Below are 21315 nucleotides of genomic sequence, written 5' to 3'. Positions count from 1 at the left end.
ACCATATCTGTATGCAAAACCAAAGATTATGGTGCATGGATGACTAGCAGAAAGCTTTGCTATGTTATATGACTTCTGCATTTAGAGAGAAAAGGAGGGAGAAGACTGGCAGAATTTTGGCACAAGACTTAGTTACTTCATGATATAGTTCACGTTTCCTTATGCCTGCTGTAGCTTTCAACTCCTCATTACATATGAGAAGAATCTCTTCATCAGTTCTGATCCTCCTTGCCATTTACATAAGAGGGAAAATGGTTAAATCAGTTGTTCACCACTAATATTTGTATTATTTCAAGTCACATCTTTTGACCAAATCATGGAATTCAACTGCAGAGTTTGAGAGTTTTTTCAAATCTAGGTATTATTTTCTTTTTTGCAGCTGTCAGTTCTAAAAGCTCCTTGGCAGCCCTCTCAGCCATACCACGTAAGTATTTATTAATACAGGTCTCCACCCCTTCCCAGTGCTTGGCCATTTTATACCCGTCAGCCTGTGCATCTGCCTCTTGCTAACTTGCCACAGTCCCAATCACATGAATTCTGAAAGAGATTGGCTAGGTGTCCTTTAGAAAAAAGTTAAACCAGTTGATATGACCAAGAGCTTAACTACAGATTTTTAAAAGTAGTGAAGTCAGAGCAGAGTAGCTTCCTGGAGTCTTAAAATCCTGGCTGGAAGCCCAGGTTTCTGCCCCACACAAACCGCTGAGCCAGCCAACGGCCCACAAGTATCAAAGAGATCAGGAGCTGGAGCAATCTCACTCCTTTTCTCTCTTGTTCCTAGCTGAGGGGTCCCATCTCTTCCCCTGCCCTTACACTAGCACTTATCGGAGCCAAACTCAACTTGTTAACCCAGCAGACAACCATCAGCAGCTTTTTTTCTGCAAACATGCTGCACCTAGCTATGAGTGATTCAGTGAGCAACAGAGCAAGCCACAGCATAAGCAACTTGCAGATGCAGCTAGCATGACAGGAGGAAAGATTGGACAGAGTAATGGGGTCTTCCCCTTGCTATAGGGGTTAGCTATTAAATTGTTTCAAGCCTTCTCATGAAAGCATAGACTTAGAGAGGGAAGCAGCTACACAATTTGGCAAGAAGAAAGCTGGAGTGAGGTTACAGCTCACCACAGCACCGTCATCGGATGTACTTTTCACACTAAAGAACTTTCATTCTCATAAACACCAAATCTGGTTAACCACTATAACAGGTCACCATTTGTGCAGGAGTACTAACAGGAGCACAAATTACACAGCAGTCGTAGTAGACAATGCAACAGACATTCCTCCTTATTTCAAGTGTGTGCATGCAAGCTTTTAGCACCTTTGAGCATGAGAAAATAAGCAGATTTATTTCCAAATGCTCCAGAGTTGATAATTACCACAGCCAGACCAGAAAGCCAGAAGCTGTATTCAGAGCACTGTGAAAAGCCCTTGATGCCAAAGTTCCTGGGCTTTTGCTTTATTTCCAATCCTTGTTAGCCTGACAAACAAGCAAACCTCAAACATTTCAGTCTACAGGTAAGAAGTGCTTACACCCTACAAACCAGACTATACCTCAGACCTGTTCAAAGATGTTCAGCATAATTACAGTCGATCATCTCCTCTCCATTTTTATTTTGTAAATAAGGACCTTCCAGTAAGCTGCAGAACACTAAATAGAAATTCAGGTCATGGAGAGATTGACAAAAATTGAAGACCTCTTTATTTTAAACTAATTCATAATCTAGTAGACACAAGGTGTCACTCATTCCTGTTAGGTTGAGTAATTTTTAAAATTGGATATATTACGTAGTAGCAACACATTTTTCAGATAGCTCTTTTCATAGACATTTGAGCTAAGTGCCAGCCACACAGGTGTGTGGAACCTCTGCAGGACCTATTCCAACAGTCAGTGTCTTCACTTTCCATTATTTTTTGCAGTTAGTTTTCACACTTTAAGAGCTCCTGTTTACATATATAAGTGAGGTAAAGCTTCCAAAGATGCTGATAGCATTCAATCAGGTTCCAAATGTTGTGAAGCCTTCCTGTTAGATATTTCTTGCAACATTTACTTACTCCACTAATGGGTTATCGGCTGTCCATGCACTATTAGATCTCAGCTACAAAACCAAGGACAGCTATTTCAGAAGTAAGTTTTAAAAAGGAAGATACCAAACACCACTTAATGTTCATTTCAGAAAGTTTATTGCACCAAATGCCGCAAAGAAATAGACCAAAATGATAGTGTACATAAACAACTATAAGAAAAAAAACCATGTAGTTTGACATTGGTATTCAGTCATTCCTAAAAAAGCCTATGCTCTCCAAACATGCAATAGCAACACACATTTTTTTTCTACTATGGAAAACCTGCTATGTATGTCAAATTAGCCTACCTGACCACAAAAAAAAAAAAATGTCTAGAGTATATTCAGCAGTTCAGACTTGATTTTGATTTGGGCCCTTTTAACTGAAGTAGAACTTATACTTGAGGGATAAGCGATCATTTTGTGTAAACTTTATATACAAGAGTTTGGTGTGTCTGAAAAGGGGTTTTGACTTTAAGAGTAAAGATGCATATAGTAGGGAGTGGGGAAGATCAGTCTATAACTCTGGAGGACGCCATTAGAAATGTGAATTACAGAATCAGTGTCTATTCATTTCCTGTTGGCAGAAAAAAGTTGCATACCTTAGTTCAGCGAGTACCTACTTAAATCAAAATGTTTAGATCTTGGTATTGTTTGGGGTTAAAGAATTCATTTAGATTACATACTACAATTTAGCAGTTCATTCCTCCCCTCTGTGTGTGAAGGTTTAGTCTTGCCTGAAAAAAAAGCATACATTCTTTAAATTGCACTGTGTAAACTGCATTTATGTGGGATTTTGGAAAGACTGTGCACTCCCACTTAACCAAGAATGTATTAAGTTTACAAAAAACCCCTACGTAATACTGATAAAACCAACTTTGGAATATTTGAAAATTAAGCTACATTATCAATTTTAAACACATTTGTACATTCATATCACTTTTCATCCTATTAAAACAAAACCAGAAACATGCCTTAAAGATGTCTAACAACACATCTGTAAATACTTACTGCCCTATCATGCCACACTAATTTACATAAACAGCAAGATGCTACCAAAAACAAGTTAAAGACTTAGAGTCAAAAAAAGCCCTAGAAGGTGGAATCCTGTCAACTGAGGTAGTACATTTGGTAGAGGGGAAAACATGTATGTAACTTTAGTCTAAAGCCTTTTAAAGGTAATAAACAGCTTTCATTTTGGATTTTCTTCCCCCAAAACCAAAACTATGAGAACAAGATAGTTCATCATGTAATTTCTGAAGAGCAGCAAAATGTTAGAGAAAGCAGCAAGAACTACAAAGTTTTAGCCTGGGCTGAAGAAAATCCAAGTGCTTTTGACCATTGGCTCACATGCCACCTAGGTTAATTTGATGTCTTGCCAAAAGGCAGATTTTTAATTTTTTTTTTTTTTTTAAATACTTGATGTAAAATCAGGTGTTACTGATCATGGTATTAGTCTTGAAATCACTGAACATTGCCTGACCTTTGACTTTCTTAGTACATTCTATGATAACAAAAGCACATATTTGTATGTTAGCACATATTTCTTTGAAGAATTGTCAGTCTGTTCAGATAAAAACCCAACTAATACTTTAAGAGAACTGGAATTGACTTTTAATGAACTCAGCTACTATTTAAGAGTGACATGAAATAGAGAAAAGTACATGAGGGTTTCTATATATACTCAGGGAAGCAGTTTCATAATCTTACACATGCGCACGCACACATTCTCCATCACAGGGGTAGTTTAGGAATATGCGACTTGCTCTATGGTTCTTACTTTGTCTTAACCTTGTGGAATAGAGAGTGATATCTGCTAACAGCTATATGCAGAGGTAAGTTTACTTTCCAGCAGATAGAAGGATTCACAGACCAAAGATATGAAAAGTTTGCTTAACTATAAGCAGTAGGAGAAAACCTGAACCATAGAAAGATTTTAGCCTTTTTAGGCAGAATACTAGGGACAAGTATGAAAATGCAATAAAAGAAACATCTGGAATGTCAGGTCAGAAACCCAGCATATAAGGAACAGCTTTAGAAGTATTGTATCAGAATATTAAGAATCCCTCCACTTGGAAGCAACCTCTCTTCACAGTAGGTCAGTCTACCTATTTCCCTCAAAAAGCAACACAAGGTTAATCAAGACCCCCATCACATTTAAACAATTCACAATATGCACATTTCATTATTTCAAATCATTGAAAGTTTACTGTAGAAAAGTCCAAACATCAAGGTAGTAGGAAATAAAAACACTTTAATAAAAGTGTGTCCCTTCAGTGTTAAAAATCTGTAATCACCATCGAGGAGAACTCACAACCGGTGACCAGGAGTTTCTTATTAGAATTCACTATTCCCAAGCAATTGTGTTGCTAGCAATTTGCTTGCAAGCTGACAATTTCAGACACCTCATTCATGCTGGCTCACAACAGAATGGTCCAACATTGACTTTTCCATTTCTTTAAGAATGGTTTTTTTTTTTTGATCCTTTGTTCTCTCCTCAGTCTGGTCCATAGTTTCATATCCAGCTTAACAGTGCTCTATGCAAAAAAAAGTAATTTTTTTTTTTTTACATTCATGTTATCAACCACATGAGAACAGTAAAATACAAAATTTTATTTTGCTTTCTAGAAACACAGAAGGCCAGTATCAACTAGTGGAGAAGTAGTTTCTGGTCTCAGAGTAGTTAACCTATTAAGGAAAGGCACCCGGATGATAGTTCAAGATTTCTGTAGAATCAGAAAGGGTAATTGCAAACATTCATAGTAATATCAAATATTGGGGTTTGCCCCCTACATTTCATTTTACTTCAAACAATGCTCCTCTTTTATTCCTACTTCAAGTGACAACTAGTAGCTGGAGAAAAGTAATACTTTGACTAAAGGTTTGGTGAAGGGTTGTTTGTTATCTTTTATTTCCCCAATAAGATTGTCTTCAGTTTGTGCCAATTGCTTGGTGTACGTGCGCACAGACACGCACTAACAGCACTGGTATCATACAGAAGTTTGTCAAATTCATACTCCTCGGAGATAGTAATACTTGATGACACCAAGACACGGGTTTATTTCCCAGGACTACAGTCATACAGAAACTCAAGAGAGTTACTGAAGTTGCATCAGCAACAAATGTAAACCTGTAGCAGAAATTCCATAAGGCTTTCCCACAAAATCCCTATCTCAGAAGTCCATTCCATTCCACTTCTAGCCATGGGCTCATTTGAATGCCTTCTCATTAAAACAGAAGCAGCCATAGCCTTCTTAACCTCTTGTCCTTGAAGGAAAAAGTCACATCACCTCATGCACACCTCCATTCCCACATAACATTTGGCTGCTGAATCCAGGTTTCTTGTTCTGAGCCCACCACTTCTACTATACAAAATCATGAGTATGTTCTGCAAGAAAATCACGTCCCATCCAATACACTTGTGTATAGGAATGCTATATACATAGTTTACAGTTCCTCCTCCTCCCCAGCAAAGAAACATACACCACACCACACTCACAAGTGTAGTATTACAAAACCCATTCTAGCCCACTTTTTCTTTTAACTGTTACTTCATGGTTTTGAGCAGCGTTTTGGACGGCAGCTCCTGGTCTGCCACATAGTGTTAACTTTTGTGTCCTTTGAATAAAAATAAAATGCAAGGATGCAGTCACTTTCTTGATTTAAGTCAGAAGTGAGACTGTAAGAAAAACCTGAATGCCTTTTACGTTATGTAAACTGAAGTCCTCCGATAAAACATCCGGTTGAAATCAGAATTGGAAGGTGGTAGAATGTACAGTCATCACCAGCTTTCCTCAGTGTTCCCCTTTACCAGTGTTTGGCACCTCTGTTCTTCATTCAACATTCCCATTTTCTTTATTTTACTTTAAGGGAATGACTATCCTGAGATTTTAATTTATAAGAGTATTTGAGCAACATACGGGGAATGAGTACTTGCTATAGCAGCCAACAAAGGCAAGTCATTGGATTCAATCCTAGAAATTAAAAAAAGAGAGACAGATTTTAAAATATACAGTCACCTTCACAAAAGAAGAGAAATACAAGAAGATATTTTTCATCCACTTCAAAGAAACTGGAAGAGTCTTGCTATAACTGAGTTCATTGTTTCATTATTATTTATTGCCATTACTCATAACATACCAGGAAAGGTAGGTAATAATGTTTAAAACCAAGAAGTATGCTACCATGTAAGTCAAAAGATAGCAGTATTACACTTTGTGGTATATAATCTTTTGTGGTTTAAATAAAAACTTTTATTTATTTGCTAAACCATAAGCCTTCGCTTGTAGGCAGTAGGCACCAATAAGCCCACTTTAAGAAGATACTAAACATCAGCTTACCGAAGACTTTGCATTTCATGTTTTGAATATAACTCAGTTCACCATATAGTAGCACCTTCTTACAAAAAATGACCAAAAGCTGGAATTATTAATTATTATGCAATAACGGTACCAGGAATGTCTCTCAAATGCAATGGTTAGTTTCCAACCATTTCCAAATGTAAAGCTGCTCAGAGGCCAGGATGTATGTATATATTTATATATATTTATACACATACACACACACACTGAGAAAAGTGCTTATATCAGGTTTTTACTATTTACAGCTACATTTCTCAGTATGAAATCTTGAACAGTCTGGATAAAGATAAATTTTTACCTACAGTGCTAAAACCCATATTCTTGGGAATGTGTATTCACTTCTTACCCCTTGCCCCTCTTCTGCTGTCAGCAGGTGCATCCCTAAAGGTTGTATGCCAATCAAATAGTATTATTAGAAGGCAGCTGCCAAACAGGACACGTGTCTATTTTCCTACACCTGCTTCTTGAGAAACCCTCTTCCCTCAAGATACAACTGCACCACCTAACCTTCCAAAAATTCTCAAGTATTTGTTGGGATGAAGTTTTCATTAAGGAGATCAAGACAGAAAGAGTGTGTATGAATGCGTGGATAACCTCCTAATGACCAAAATCCAAACTTTTTTCATTCTGAAGATTTAAGAATGACAAGTAATTTGTTCTTGCTGTAGAACTGTGTCTCCTCCTGATTTCTGGATAGCTCAGCAGAACCCATTTTTACACTTTATTAGGCACATGAAAGAGGAGAGTGCTGAACATGAAGTAAGCAGCAAGTCCTCATGGGAACAAGATGTGAACATTCAGAAACTGAAAAGGAAAATACTGCCCCAAGTTTTGCCATTGGTTAAGACCGATACCTGCAATACTCACCCCAATACAATTCCTAGTTCTTTTACATGCACTCTTGTATGTCCTCGCAGATATTCTGAAAGCATTTTGCTTTTGAGATACATCTCTTGTAGTCTATCCTCAAGATGCATTATGCACTGTAAACACAGACCAAAAACCTCAGAATGGCTTTAGCAGCCACATGCAAAATTTTACAGAAATGTAAGCATATCATTTTAGCTTTTATCTTAGCTAGAACACCTTTCAAACTAAATCTCCACTCCAAAATCCAGAAGTCAATTGGTTTTGTTACAGCTGTGCTAGCAACATTAAAAAGTTGCACTACCCCTCAAAGGGGAACCTCCTCATAGAATTAGGGCATTCCAGCTTTCTTGGGCAGCAAGGTTGTTGCACAACCTGCACACCCATTTTCCACTCAAGTCAGCCAGTGTTTCTCCTGACTTAAATGGTTTTAACCAGGTTCAAAGACACTCGAGACATCTTACTAAGAATCAAACCAGAATACTTGGATCAAGACATCTTTGTTATGTCAGTACTATTTTTTCTGAAAGACTCAGTTTAGACAACACGTCCTAAAATTAGCCCTCTAGCTCTAGGGATCTACCATTCAAGAAACTAAGGCTCAAGAAATGGAAGACACCATTGTCTTTTTAATCATAAAATTATAGCTCTTTTGCTCACTACTTTACTGTAGAAGCTAGGTAACAAATCCTTTTTAGGCATTTGTTTTTATTAGTCCTAGGTGCTTCTAGTTTAAAATTGTTTAAACCTTTGATGCTGTTTGCCAAAAGGTTCAAGTTGAAATACCAATTTAATCACTCCCCTTTTCTTTCAGCAGTAGCATGCTAGAAATGCATATTATTTTTAAATACAGTCATGTGATGTATGGTAATTTCACACACACCAACTGCAGGAGAGCAGATGAACCTTAGCTTCAAAGAGAGAGGGATTTTTTTGGTAAAACAAGGTCAGTAGGTAGGATGTCTTAACAGGTACTTTGTTCTAGGACAAAAGGTACATTCAATTTGATATACTTCTCCTTTCCACAGGGATGACCACTTCAAAAAAGTTAAATTAGTTCAACTCTCCAAACTCCAGGAGATGAAAGCAGGAGAACCTCACATTATCAAATGTATAATCATCCGGCAGGCATAGACAGCAATTAGAAACAGGAGCAAATAGCTTCAGGCCATCACCCAATGTACTTTTCAAGTTGAATGAAAACCATAAGTATTAGAAATGAGGTCCTGCGAAACCAGTTTTCCTAATTAAAAAATAATGAGCAAAAAAAAGACTCATGCTTGTCGGTAGCCTGCCATGTATTCTTCTGATGGTCTGGAGCAAGATAAAGATTTTTAATGATTCTCTGAGCTTACATCAGGTCTTAATCACAGAAGATAAAGAGGCATTTTAAAAAACATGCTACATAGTAGTAGAATAAGATCACTGCCACCAGTGGCGGAAAGGCAAGAGATTTTTGAGAGTAGTTTGATCTATTTGCTTCAAGCAAGTTTTCACTCAAGTCATTATAATCGTAACACTTCTGATTCTAGCTGAAAGGAAAACATTCTTATCTTTTCCATTACAGGTAACCCTAATGCAAAAAGCCTATGAGCACTTCCTCAGTGGTTCGGGGGAGCATGCAGCTGATTCACAAAGTAGCAGTTCAATATATTTCAGTTCCAGTACTCATGCTAAAGGATTATAGATTTTTATTATTTTAAGTTGTGAGGGAGCAAGTAAGGACAAATCCCACATTATTCTAAAAGAGACATTCTTTACATAAGATTATCTGCTCCTCCTGAATGCCAGCAAAGGATCATAAGCTTGGTACATGAATCCATTTTGTTCAAAAATGTCCACATTAAGAGAGGTACAGAAGTCTTTTTTTTTTTTTTTTTTTTTTTTTACGTTAGCTTCCTCTGCAGCTTTTCTCATTGACTAAATGGAAAAAAAGTAAAGGTCAAGTCACTTCTAAAAACAGAAGTGGAGCTTAAAATGAGTTAAGGTGTAGGTAAAACTTTTGACATATTGCTGACATGCAGCAGTTGTGATCATCACTTCCCTCTCACCCTGGCATACTGCAAAGCTCTCTGCAGTATGGTTACCAGTCTGAAGTGCCACAACAAAGATATCACCACTTGCCTTTCATCCAGTCTCAAGTTGGGTATTGTTTTCTGTCGTACCACAAAAACCCCAAAAACTTATTAATCTGAACAGTAACTGCATGTAAAGAAACATGCACTCCTAAAGGAAACTTCAAACATACTGCATTATGCTCATCTCTGATCGATATTAGTACATATGTTTTTGTCAAAATTTAAATCAATAGAATCACTACAATAAAAAAGTCACACTTCTCCCCCTAGAGTTTAGTGGAACACTTAACTTCAATGCACCGATGGTTCTGTTTTAGCAAAGAGCTGTAAAATACACTGACAGAAGGATCAAAGTGTCTCTAACGTGGATTATAAAAAATTTACAAACTACTAGCACTGTCACTTCACTGTTCCTTTTTGTAAGAAAAAGGAAATAAAAAAATCCTGAAAAACATTCCACCTACAAACCCCTCCCACACCAAACAAAGCATGCAGAAATTGCATACACAAACCCCAAGGCAACATTGGAAAGAACACTTCAGTTGCAGAATCAACTATTCAGTTTAAAAATGCCAGAATTTAAGGTGTTACTGTGCAAGTGTTAGGACATAGAAGTTGCATATGTTTCAATGCCCAGAAGAATCCAGAGACATCATTGACAATGTACCCACATATTTTGCCTACCACTTGACTGCAAGAACTTAGATAATCAATACCACCAATTTTATCCAAAACACTGCCGACTAATACTGTTTACAGCTGTTAGTGTTTAGCTGTATCTTTGTCTTCCATCTGCTAGCACAGTCATTAGAAAGGCTTCCCACAAAGTTTCAAGGCTATCTGCTGAAGGACAAACCAATTCTGTTAACTGAAAAAGCGGCGACTACTAAAAAACACCCCATCTCCCCTCACATACAATGGTGCATTAAAAACTGTATTATAATTACCACTGTCAGACTCCTGGGTAATTTTGTTGTAATCAGCAAAACGAGCATTACTGATTTGCTCTGAAGTCCACTACTAATGAGGACAGGAAAGGATGCTGTGGGTTAGGGAGTATGCAATATGACAAAGTAACATCCCCTGCTGCAACCCACCCAACCGCCAGGTGTTTTCAGGTTTCAGTCTCCTCCCAGCAATCCTATGGAGGCATTGGCAAGGCTGAGACAGCACTTGCTGACGGGGTTGGCTAAAATGTGCATAAAACAGAAGGGTCAAGTAAACACACAGAGGCACAATTATGTGGGGAGGAAAGAGAAGAGGCATCCACTGCATGGGGGTGAATAGAAAGCCCAAGAATAGAAAGTTGTATGCTAGAAATGGGCTTGGGTAGATAGAAGCTTCAACAACATAAAGAGTAAAGAAGTGTGGAAACTATACAAACCAAAAAAATAAAAGCCAAATTTAACAAGTCCTAATCATAAACAGGAGGACCATGCTAAAATTGCCTAAAACAACTTTAGTTTTGGCATATGTATTTTGGAGTAGTTAACTCTGATCTATTAGATGTAAATTACAGATAAAACAGTATCTGTTATTGGACTGTAGCATGCATTCTTTTAAATATGTTGTACCAGCTCTGCATTATTTCAGGCATTAGTTCATTGGCATAGCAACATGGTGTACAAAACTCTGCATTTGCTATCTAAGCTAAGCAATTTTCATTACCTTCAGTCTTCAGTAAAGAAATACTTACAAAGTCAGCTGGGACGTTGAGTTTGTAAAGCTGTAAAATAGACTGCAATAAACTGGATACTTGACTTGAAACCAAAACATCCTTGCCTAACTTCATATTGTCCATCATCTTTCTCTGGCTTGTGGCTACTTGTACGTTCCACTTATCTGTGTCTGCAATAATGCAGACGGCTTCTGCTATGGGCTCATCTAGCACTGGATGCTGCAACAGATACAAAATACAAACATTATGTGACACTTTCGTATACATTTCCACAACTTAGTTTGAGGTTCCATTTTTATTCACACTGAAGCAGGGAATAAAAAAAGTCATCCAATGATGTTTTTGTCCAATAGGAAACCAAAGGCATCTCAAAAATGACAAGCAATACCAACTTCAGAGTTTACATTCAGCAGCATCAGGTCAGTTAAGTCTTAACTGCCAATTTGATTAAGGCATTTAATTTTGTTTAAGTAGTGCTTCCAAATCACTACTCCAACGTTTTTTCTTCAAGTATTCCACCTTCCCTGAAAAGATAACTTTCTTCCAAAATTAAAAGAGTAATAATTATACTGATCCAGTGATGGTGAAAGTATATTTAATGTTTCAGAGATGTGTGAGGGATTTCACTATGCACAATCAAGGCAGGGTATGTATGAAGGGACAGTATTGTATTAGACCAGTCTGATGTTGTTTAAAGAAGTTACATACACACACATCACTGTTTCAGATAGTACATGAACTCATTCCAGCAGGATGATTCTTAATTGCTATAAGAGAGAAGCTGTTGACAATTACTAGATAAACATTTAAAATTGCATACTAAGATCACGCAGTTACTTTAGTGAAAGGTTAGTTATAAATTAATCATATAATTCAGGAGTACCTAAAGTAGAGTAAGAACATGGCAAAGTTCTTACCTATAGACAGTTACTTTCTGTAGTCAGTCACTTCTGCTACAGTCTAGTATAATACAGGCCTCCACAAAACTTCATCTCCCTTGCAACACATGCCAGTAAGCAGTAAAATAAGATGTTTCAACTTGCATATCATTTTTATGAAACATAGATAATTCTGTCTGCTATTGTGACTAAAAAGAGAAGCAGTCTGAGGTTTTTCTCCTTGTTTGTAAGTTGAAGTTGCAAACAATTTTCCTTGTGTTTATCTTTGAAGAGAAGGCTTAAGCGAGTATAAGGGAAAGCACACGTGATTCTTGTGTGAACAGGCTTTGCACACAATTAAGGGCTTACATCTTTCAAGAAGGAAGACATGTCAGGTGTGGCTGTTAAGAACAGGTAAGTAGAAAGAAACTTATTCAAAGGACCTGCTTCTGTAGATCTCAGTAATACCACAACTCCTACTATGACTCAGAAGAGTACTTTAACTCACATGCATTGCATGAAGTAGGTCTGCTAGTAGACACTGCTTGAGTTTTTCATCATTATTTATTCCATGCAGCACTAGATCAGGTATATATGTATGACAGTAACCACCTAGAAGTGATCTTCCAAAATTTTTCATGCATTGACTGCTGATTGTATTTGACCTGAAAGACAGAAATACAAAGCAGGTAAGATTCTTGCTTGACAGACTGCATTCAGATTTTACATGAATGCAAAGTTTGGTTTATCACTCCTGCTTCTACTACAAGTACTAATCAACAATTGTACTCTAAATACAGTAAGCCAATTACTGGTGCTCTTTGAAACGTGGATTTTAAAAGCTGAACTTTAACAACATATTGATTCCTTCAAATTTATGAAAAGGCAAATCTACATGTATTAAAGCTTGTGGTATGTATGAGCTCCCTGTTCTGCAGCTAACAGATTTGCTAAATTTGAGTTTTCTCCAACTCAGCCCAGGAAGCAAACTCTTTCTAGCTGCCTACCTTAAGCATCAGCCAGCTTCACGTGCACCTGTAAAGCTCTAAAGTTTTCAAATAGGATGCCCTTATTTATTTCAAATCTGTCTGTGATTTGTCAAATATGTCAAATCTAAACAGTTATCAGTTTAAGCAAAGCTAAGTTTTGCTTGTCCTCAGATGGTCTATCTACATGACTACATTAAATGTTTCAGGCAGTTTATATAAAAAAAAGTTTGATCACTTTTTATTAGACATTTCAAGAACACCTTTGTCACAAAACTTCACTACCTAAACCTGCTCTGTCTTGGTTTTCTTTTTGCCAAGTCTGTTTACAAGAATCCTAGCTACATCGGTGTCTGTTATGGATTTGTTTGCAAGGAACTTAGTCAAGCACCCAGAGGATTTCAGACTTGAAACCCTGAACATCTCTAAAGTAGCAACTGCTTTTGACTCCATTTAGTTCTAAATTAAACTTCTTTACCTTGGTAAAGGAAGTTCCACTTCTGCAAACTCTTCAAGTCTTTTGCTGACATTATCATGATGCACTTCATCAGGGATACAACAATCACCTTCTTCATCACTAGCTCCAAGAGCACTGTCTGAACTCTCATTCCTTGGAATGTCCCCTTCAACTCTGAAGGGGATTTTCCTTCCAGCATCCCCATAGGGGACATCTTTAGCACCTACTTTAGGGGAATCCTGTTTGACAGCAGAAACTACTTCTACACAGCCAGGGGAATAGTTCTCCAGATTGCCAGAGCATAAAGTTCTAGCTTCTTTCAGGCTTGGCAATTTTACAGTTTCTATGTTATCTGTGGGCAAAAGTGGTTCACTAGATACTGTGTTCACTAAATTAATTTCAGTTCCTTTACTTTCCATGTGTTGGTTAAGTATACTCTCCTTCCCTTCACAAGGTGGGATTTGTGCATAACAAACATTATGTTTACTGAAGGGTATAAAGGCAGCTTCACAACTTTCTTTTTGATTCTGGGAAGCATCTATGGTCAGATTTGTGGAACTTGAAGCACAACGTATCACCTCTGGATTTTTTCTGAATGCCTTCATATTTTCTTCCATTTCTCTTCTATGAGTTTCCAAGTCTGACTCTGGTGATGCAGAACTTCCAATCTGAAAGGTGACCTTTTCTAAGTGTGAATTCCTGTGGCCAGACCTCTCAGGACAAGGTAAGGCAGATGACCTACTAGACAATTGCTTTTCTACTTTTCTCTCATTCTGGTTCTTGTTCTTCTTTATATCCATTAAATCCTCCAATTTAGATGGCTCTTCAAAGTGGTAGGATACGATTCCTGTATCAGTGACAGTTCTTTTCCTACCATCGGCTGCTCCTTTACGGAAACTGCTAGTTAGACAGTCAACAGATGCTTCGGAGTTCTGACTGGCCTTTCCTATTGCTTCTCTCTTTTCTTTTGAAGAGGCTGGGACAGCATGAGTGCTTTCTTGGTCATGTGCCCACTCTGCAATACTATTGTTCTTACTTCCCTCATTCTTTGGAGGTAGCATTGGAGGCACAAGTGCAGGTTCATTTTTAACAGTGACAACCACATAATCAGACTCTTCTACCTCTCCCTTTTCCAGTGCAGTTGTGATCTTGCTTCCATTTAGCACTTGCTCTCCTTCCCCAGCCTTCTCACTCCATGTCAGCTGATTTTCCTGCAGCTCAGAGCACCGAATGAAGTAAGTTAGAACATAAAGCAAACGCTGCACCAACTCCTTGCGCTTTCCAACAATAACGGTTCGGGTCAATCTAACTGGAGAGCCTATGGCACCGTAGAGATCACCTATACAGGAAAAAAAAAAAAATTTCACATGCATATGTTTGGTGGTAATATAAGCTATACTGTTTAAATTCAACACATTTTGAAACAGCATTTACTATGGACACAAATCAGACAGTTTCTTTCACAGTAAGTTCATAAAAGTTTAAAACAAATAATAACAAAAGTAGTCCCCTAGCACTTGTTATACCTGGCTTGTGTCCAGAAGGGTTTTGGTGTTTTTGTGAGGGATTAGCTGCTATTACTCAGTTTCTTTCTGTTCAAAGCCACTAAGGTTTTTATTTACATGATGCTTACAAGATATTATCACTTGGAAATTGACACAACAGGGGGTGAAGAAGAATATAGATCCAGCTAAACTCTGAAGCCAGCTATACTATTTTCTATTTTTCTACTCATTTTTTTTTCACATCAAAGTTATTCTGTTTTATTGCAGTGACTTTTTCTGTTAAACACAGAAATTTTCATACAAATAAAATCTAAATTATATTTTTCAGGACTAAGATATCAAAAAAGTAAAAAAGGATTCAATATTAGCTTAATAAATAAGGTGCTGAAAAAAGAGGCATGTACTTTGGGCAAGGTACATGCACTTCTATGTATTTGGAGTTAACCTCACTAGCATGAGCATTTATCTTTGGCAGGGGGTGGCACAGACCTAGAAAATATATTCACTACTTAAAATACAACTGTAATATGAAAGGTAGGTACTACAACATAATCTGAGTCCCCCCAAGAACTGCTATTTGCTAGCTCATTTATCCTGAAGAACTGCTTTTTTAACAGAACTAAGGTCATACATATCCTACTTTCAACATATTTGTTTGGGAGAGTAGTAACTATCTTCCAGCTGCCTATAATCCTCTATCAGCTGAAGAGTTTCTACTCCAAAGTTCTGGGATAAGTAAACATAGATAGCCAATAAAGGAACATTCACATGCTCTGTCAAAGATGGGTTAACTCAAGAAATATCTATTACCAGGTTGAGTTAACCCAGTTTTCTTCACCTGATACCCATTAGAGAACACCCACTAAACTGCTTTTGCCTAGCCAAATTACCAGCAGATGGGAGACAGCCACCAAAAGCTCAATTTTCTTTAGCCACCGTAAGTGTTCACCTTGAAAGCAGGCTTCTCTGGCTTGAAGCTTTATCAGTTACCTGCTAACCTATCAGATTGTTTTAGGTGCTAAGTCCTTGTTCAGGGCTGCTCAAATGTTCTGGAATGAGTTTGCCACCAGGATTTTGTACTAAACCTCAAGAAGCAACACCAAATGTAAGTCATAATCAGAGCTTCAGGAAGGTTTCTACCAAGGGCAAGGGGACCTCTGGTTTCAACATGAGGAGACTAAACCAGCAAAAAAAAAAAGCCCAAACAATCCCAACAGAACCACCAAACAACACATTTATGCCCAGCCTCCTCTTCGTCACACAAAATATAAAAGAAGTAAGGCTACTGACTCCATTCCTGCAAAACAAGGATCGATGAGACAGGAATTTCACTGCTCTCACTGTCTCCTGCACCAAGATCTGCCATCTCCCATGATGCCAGCGATGCACTGGGAAGGTGTGGTGGCAGTGTGCTGTCTTCTCCCAGTTAAGAATACCCTTGCAACTAGCCCCATAGCCCATAGCCTAACATGTCAGCAAATTCATTCCTTATTATTGGAAAGTAGCCTTCAGACTACTTATCTAGAATTAACCTCAATGCCTGGTGGGCCACAGAGAGTAGCAATTTGGAAAGGAAATGGGAAGATATCTTTTTAGTTTTGAGTTGAATACAGTTGCTATAGAAATCAGATTCAGGCTTCATGTTCATTTGCACAATTGACTTTTATATAAAACCATTACTAATAAGACAGCACAAAAAGTCAAAATTGTGGTCTTCAAAACATACTAATGCCTACTGTTAAGACTGTTAGGTTGAAGCTGATGTTTAAGAGACAGTACTATATCTTCCTGACAGTGGTACAGTTGTATCAGTCTGTAATTGTAATTGATATGTAATATGTAATGAAAACATAGGTCTGAAGGTAGAAAGACAGGTACATCAAAATCCTTTCCTTAATAAAAAGTAATTTCCATTTTAAAGCACTAAGCCCCATGATTTTTTATTTCACACACCACACCCCCACCCTTTCTTAAGAAGGAGACCAGCAGAGGGCAACATCTTACTTTCATTATCACTTACTGCAACTACCAGATAATGGCTTTTAGGCTTTATAAGAAATAAACGAAACCAGAAAGCATTTTGAGTTCAGGCACTGAGAACTTGGCTAGGCCAATGCTGGTAGCAACATACAGCCTGGGAAGGCAAGAAGAGAAACAGATTCTTGACTAGTCACCAGTGGTGGCTCTTGGGAGTGACCACAAGAGCTACTGCTGATCTTACGCCTCCAGTCCAGCTGTTTTTTGTAACCCCAGGCCCGGCTCCATCCTCAACACCCTAGCAAGCTTCTGTTTTCCCCTCCAAGTCTAATCCGTTACTCCTCTGCATAACATTTTAAAGACATCCTAAAACAGGAAACACTTAAACTACAACTACATGGCCAAGGTAGCAACTCTTAGTTTCATAAAAATTGCTGAAAATAACAACCATAACTGAGACAATTAGCAAGAAACACAGCCAGTAGCACAGTGTAAAAGTCACATTATTGCTTTAGTGTGCATGTGTGTTATTTTACACGGCAATATAGTATATCAGTTAAAGTTAAGGCCAATTTGATGTCAGACTCACAGCTACTGCCAAGAAGAGGAAGAATTTTCAAGGATTTACCACTGGCAGCGTTATTCTCTCAGCTCTCACTCACCTACTCATTTGACAGCAGTTATTGAATCCCCTGTATCAAGATAACTTATAAGCTATAAAATATTTGTCAGAGAACAGCCTGAGGAGCTGGGCATAGAAAGAAGAATCTTGGCCCAAGCCCACTCACATAACTGTGAATGAATGGAGGTACTGCCAGTTGCCAGATTTCTACTGTTATCTTGGTGTCCATCCTAGCTCTGTGACAAAGAGATAAAAGGAGGTAACCAGGGCATTTTCAACTACAAAGGGCCTCCAAGGCCCAGAGAACTTCCCTCAATCCAGTCTGTTCCCTCTTGTTCTTCCCAAACTGCTCAGATCGTTCACAGCACTTGCACCATCTTCATACTTCTATACCAAGTTACTTAACCAGGCAGTGTAACAGAGGATGACAAGGGACCAAGGAAAAAAGCAGAGCACTCAGGCTATGCAAACAGGCCTCCAATGCTCTGTTTAACCAGGTGCAAGACATCTGTTGATAGCTCTGCCCAGCTTACAGCAAGGCAAATCAGCAAACATGATCTGGATCACAAGTAGCTCTTAGATATGAGGAGTGGATGCAGGAAGGTGCCAGTTATAGAGAGGTCTGAAGCTTTCCATTTCCTACTGACCAAGCTGTGCCCAGAGAGGGTTATATGGATGGGATTTTGCCAGCATGTTCACAGACTGTGATGTGCGCTTCTCGGAGAAGGCTTTTATGGGAGGATGGTCAACCGGCATTACCGTTGGGACCCAAGCCAGATGATATGTCAGCACTGCGGTTAACAAAGCAGCAAAGAACCTAGGAAAAAGAATATGACCGAAGTAACACCAGTAAAAGAATATTAAGTGCTTTAACATCCACATGCATAAGGAAGCACACAAGGGGTGGGGTTGGATTTTGGGGGGGGGGGGGGGGGGGGGGAATTGTTTGTTTGTTTTTTTAAGAAAAAGGAAGTGGGAGAAGCTTACTGATTTTTGTTGATCTGTTCTATCAGAAATGTAAATTCTTTAAGAAAACGCTGGCATAGCTGATTCTTTTCCAGGGTGCTGGACATCATATTAAGCCACACAGGCTCTGCAATTCTTGGAACAGAATACAGGTTCCAGATGGTAACTCTGCTCAAAAAAAATTCCCCAAGAGTAAGTGTTAACATGCACATTTCAACCTTGCAAATACAAGTAGCCCCTCTCCTCTTCTATCGTCCATTGCTTTTTCTTTTTTTTTTTTTTTGTAAGGTCTAGAAGACTAAACAAACTGGAAGAGTTTTCCAGACACACTAATTACTAGTGTCCCAGAACACTAGTCTGTTTAATTTAGTGTACCAGTAACTTAGTGTCTTCATATGAATTATATATTTGTCTTCCCTTTCTTGCATTCCCCTATGTATTTGTATTCAGAGAAATGATTCAGAAATCATTTTGAGGGGGGACAGAACCCATTCTATTCATTGCAGTGATTTGCTTCCACATTCCAGACATTACAGAAACTCCATCCCACCAAAGCCTTGTCTGTCTCTCCTGGGCTGCCTTTCGTGGCCTCTGGCCATTCCTTCCTCTCTTAGGTACCAAAAAGAGAGCCTTTGACAGCAACTTTCTTGTCAGTTACACCGTTCAGCATCTATAGCTAGGAGTAGACAATTCATCTGCCTGAATACAAGAATTGATCCACTCATCTACACAGGCATCAGCGGAAGCCAACTCTTCATGAGATCTTAAAGACTTTAACTGACAGTCCCAGGTACAGGTGGGTGCAACAGAACTACTTTTACTCTCATTCTGAAAATGGCTGAGATGGTTTTGCTAAAGTTTTCTAAAAACATGTACCCAATACAGAAAATTCATTCACACTAACTTCAAGACTGGCTAAATTAAAAGACCCTGCATTCAGTTGCTTATAACTGGAAGTGACAAGTATCTTTAGAGGGGCATGAGAAGGGCTCTCCTTGTAATTCAGAATTCCATCAACTCACCTGAATTCTCCCAGGGCATCCATGACACGGCTGATATAAACCTGCACTCTTTGGCTGGATTCTGCTATTTTTCTACATGAGATCATGGCCTTGATTAAGAGTTAAAGACACAAAACAGCTTCTTAAAGGATTCACATTCTTCATCTTTTTAAGCTTCATTAACATGTCAAAATAATTAAGATCTAGCCCCAGTGCTATACAGCCACTCAGGACAGCAATAGCTGCCAACCTCCCTCCACCTCATGAGAGACTAATCCCTAAGACTGGACATGGGGAGAGAATAGAACATTTTTGAGAGAGTAAGGGGAAGACAGCAACAAACATTTTGTGTATCTCTTCTAGTGACTGCATGAAAGGATAGAATACCATCATTTCCACAGTCTCCAGGGAGTCGAGAAAACCTCATAGTGAAATATGGTGAGAAGAAAAGAAAAAGAAAAGCCACCCATAGCATAAAACTCTCCATTCTCATTCTGACTAGAAAATAAACGCTCAATTCCTACACTGGGCTCAGGTTCAAGACTACATGTGTAAGGAGGGAGGGAGGGAAGCTTGAAACCACGCACCTTCTCCCACTCTTCATCTATCAGATTCTAGAATACTTCATTCTGTTTGACACTTACTTTTCCACATTAAGCCAAAATAGAATTCTGTACCTTTTCTATTGCATATTTCAGCTTGTTCATGTGAGATTCAAAAAGAGGAAAGTGAGAGAAGAAGAAATCCTGGAAGTTTCTCTGTGCTGCTTCTTTTTCAGGCAGAGAAAAGATTATGCTGATTGCAATTTTTTTCCTCCGAACCATTGCAGGATTGGAGCTGCAACTTTCATCAGCCATACTAAACATTTCTTCAGTGGACCTGTAAGACAGATTTGTTAGGACAGTTACCTATGTACTGAGAGGTAATTTGTCTTCTATCCATATCTCTCTCTATAGTAGAAGGTAATTCATTCTTAGGTCTCCTTTGACTGACTACAAAAGACTTTGCTGTCACCTGTCTCTGAACAGAGGATATCCATCAAAATGTCAGGTAAGACCTATGTTTGCTCAGATAGGAGGAAGGCAACCTCCAAAGATGCCAGCTCCTAAAGTGGTGTGAACATTTTCCTCTGAAAGAGAGTTACTACAAAATCCCTCCTTCTGGATTTATCTTTAAGGGAGATTAAGAAAAGAGAATGGAGACAACATACAAAATCATTAGCAAAAGAGGTTAAAGGTAATTTCAGAGCTGTGAACTGCATTCAGCACTCAAACTCCTGCCTAGGTGCTCAGCAGCGTGTCCATAATGCTCTTGAATCTGTACTGCCGCTCACGAGGGAAGTTGGGAAACATGCTACCTATACTGTTCCAGCATCTGAAGATGAATGTTTTAAGGCACTTAACCATGAAAAATAAAACTTTCTATTTTAACTGAAGACAAAATGTCACCACTTAGTAATTACTGTGAAAACACAAACTTAACACCTACAAATACATGTATGCCTAGCTCAAAGTTGGATATACTTCAGCTTAAAATGCTTTGTTTTCTGCTAAAAAAACCCCCTAACAAACCAAGAACAAAAACCAAAACAAAAAAACCACAGTGGTTATTTTACAACCATTATTATTTCCCCAAGTTCTCTTTATTCACTTGACAGTTCTGCCACATTTCTTTCAACAGTTATACCACTTTTCAATATTTCACATGGGTTGATACTGAGATCAATACTGCTCAATATCTTCATTATCAGCCTGGTCTGTGGATCAAAACACACCTTCAGCAAGTTTGCAAATGATGCCAAATAGGGGGGAAAATGGTTAATACACTGGAGGGCATTGTCCAGAGAGGCTGTGAAATCCCCATCCTTGGAGATTTTCAA

At 38.4% G+C, this 21315-nt stretch overlaps 1 protein-coding gene across 5 annotated transcripts in view; it reads right to left on the bottom strand.

Moving 5' to 3' along the window:
* Nucleotides 1-2161: 2161 nt before the first annotated feature.
* Nucleotides 2162-21315, bottom strand: part of FNIP2 (folliculin interacting protein 2) — a 52126-nt gene continuing 32972 nt past the window's right edge. For all 5 annotated transcript variants that reach the window (XM_052778270.1, XM_052778277.1, XM_052778254.1 and 2 more), the window contains 9 exons: nucleotides 20114-20315; nucleotides 19458-19546; nucleotides 18457-18603; nucleotides 18117-18286; nucleotides 13387-14704; nucleotides 12431-12587; nucleotides 11063-11263; nucleotides 7289-7404; nucleotides 2162-6034 (listed from right to left, as the gene is read on the bottom strand). In XM_052778270.1, coding sequence (XP_052634230.1) covers nucleotides 5956-6034; nucleotides 7289-7404; nucleotides 11063-11263; nucleotides 12431-12587; nucleotides 13387-14704; nucleotides 18117-18286; nucleotides 18457-18603; nucleotides 19458-19546; nucleotides 20114-20315 — 2479 coding nt within the window. In that variant the 3' untranslated portion in view covers nucleotides 2162-5955. The remainder of the gene's footprint in view (nucleotides 6035-7288; nucleotides 7405-11062; nucleotides 11264-12430; nucleotides 12588-13386; nucleotides 14705-18116; nucleotides 18287-18456; nucleotides 18604-19457; nucleotides 19547-20113; nucleotides 20316-21315) is intronic.

The sequence above is a fragment of the Harpia harpyja genome, chromosome 2 (genome assembly GCF_026419915.1).
Source record: "Harpia harpyja isolate bHarHar1 chromosome 2, bHarHar1 primary haplotype, whole genome shotgun sequence".
NCBI lineage: Eukaryota > Metazoa > Chordata > Aves > Accipitriformes > Accipitridae > Harpia > Harpia harpyja.
Note: the sequence above shows the minus strand (reverse complement) of the source record. Positions and strands in the feature narration are given on the sequence as shown.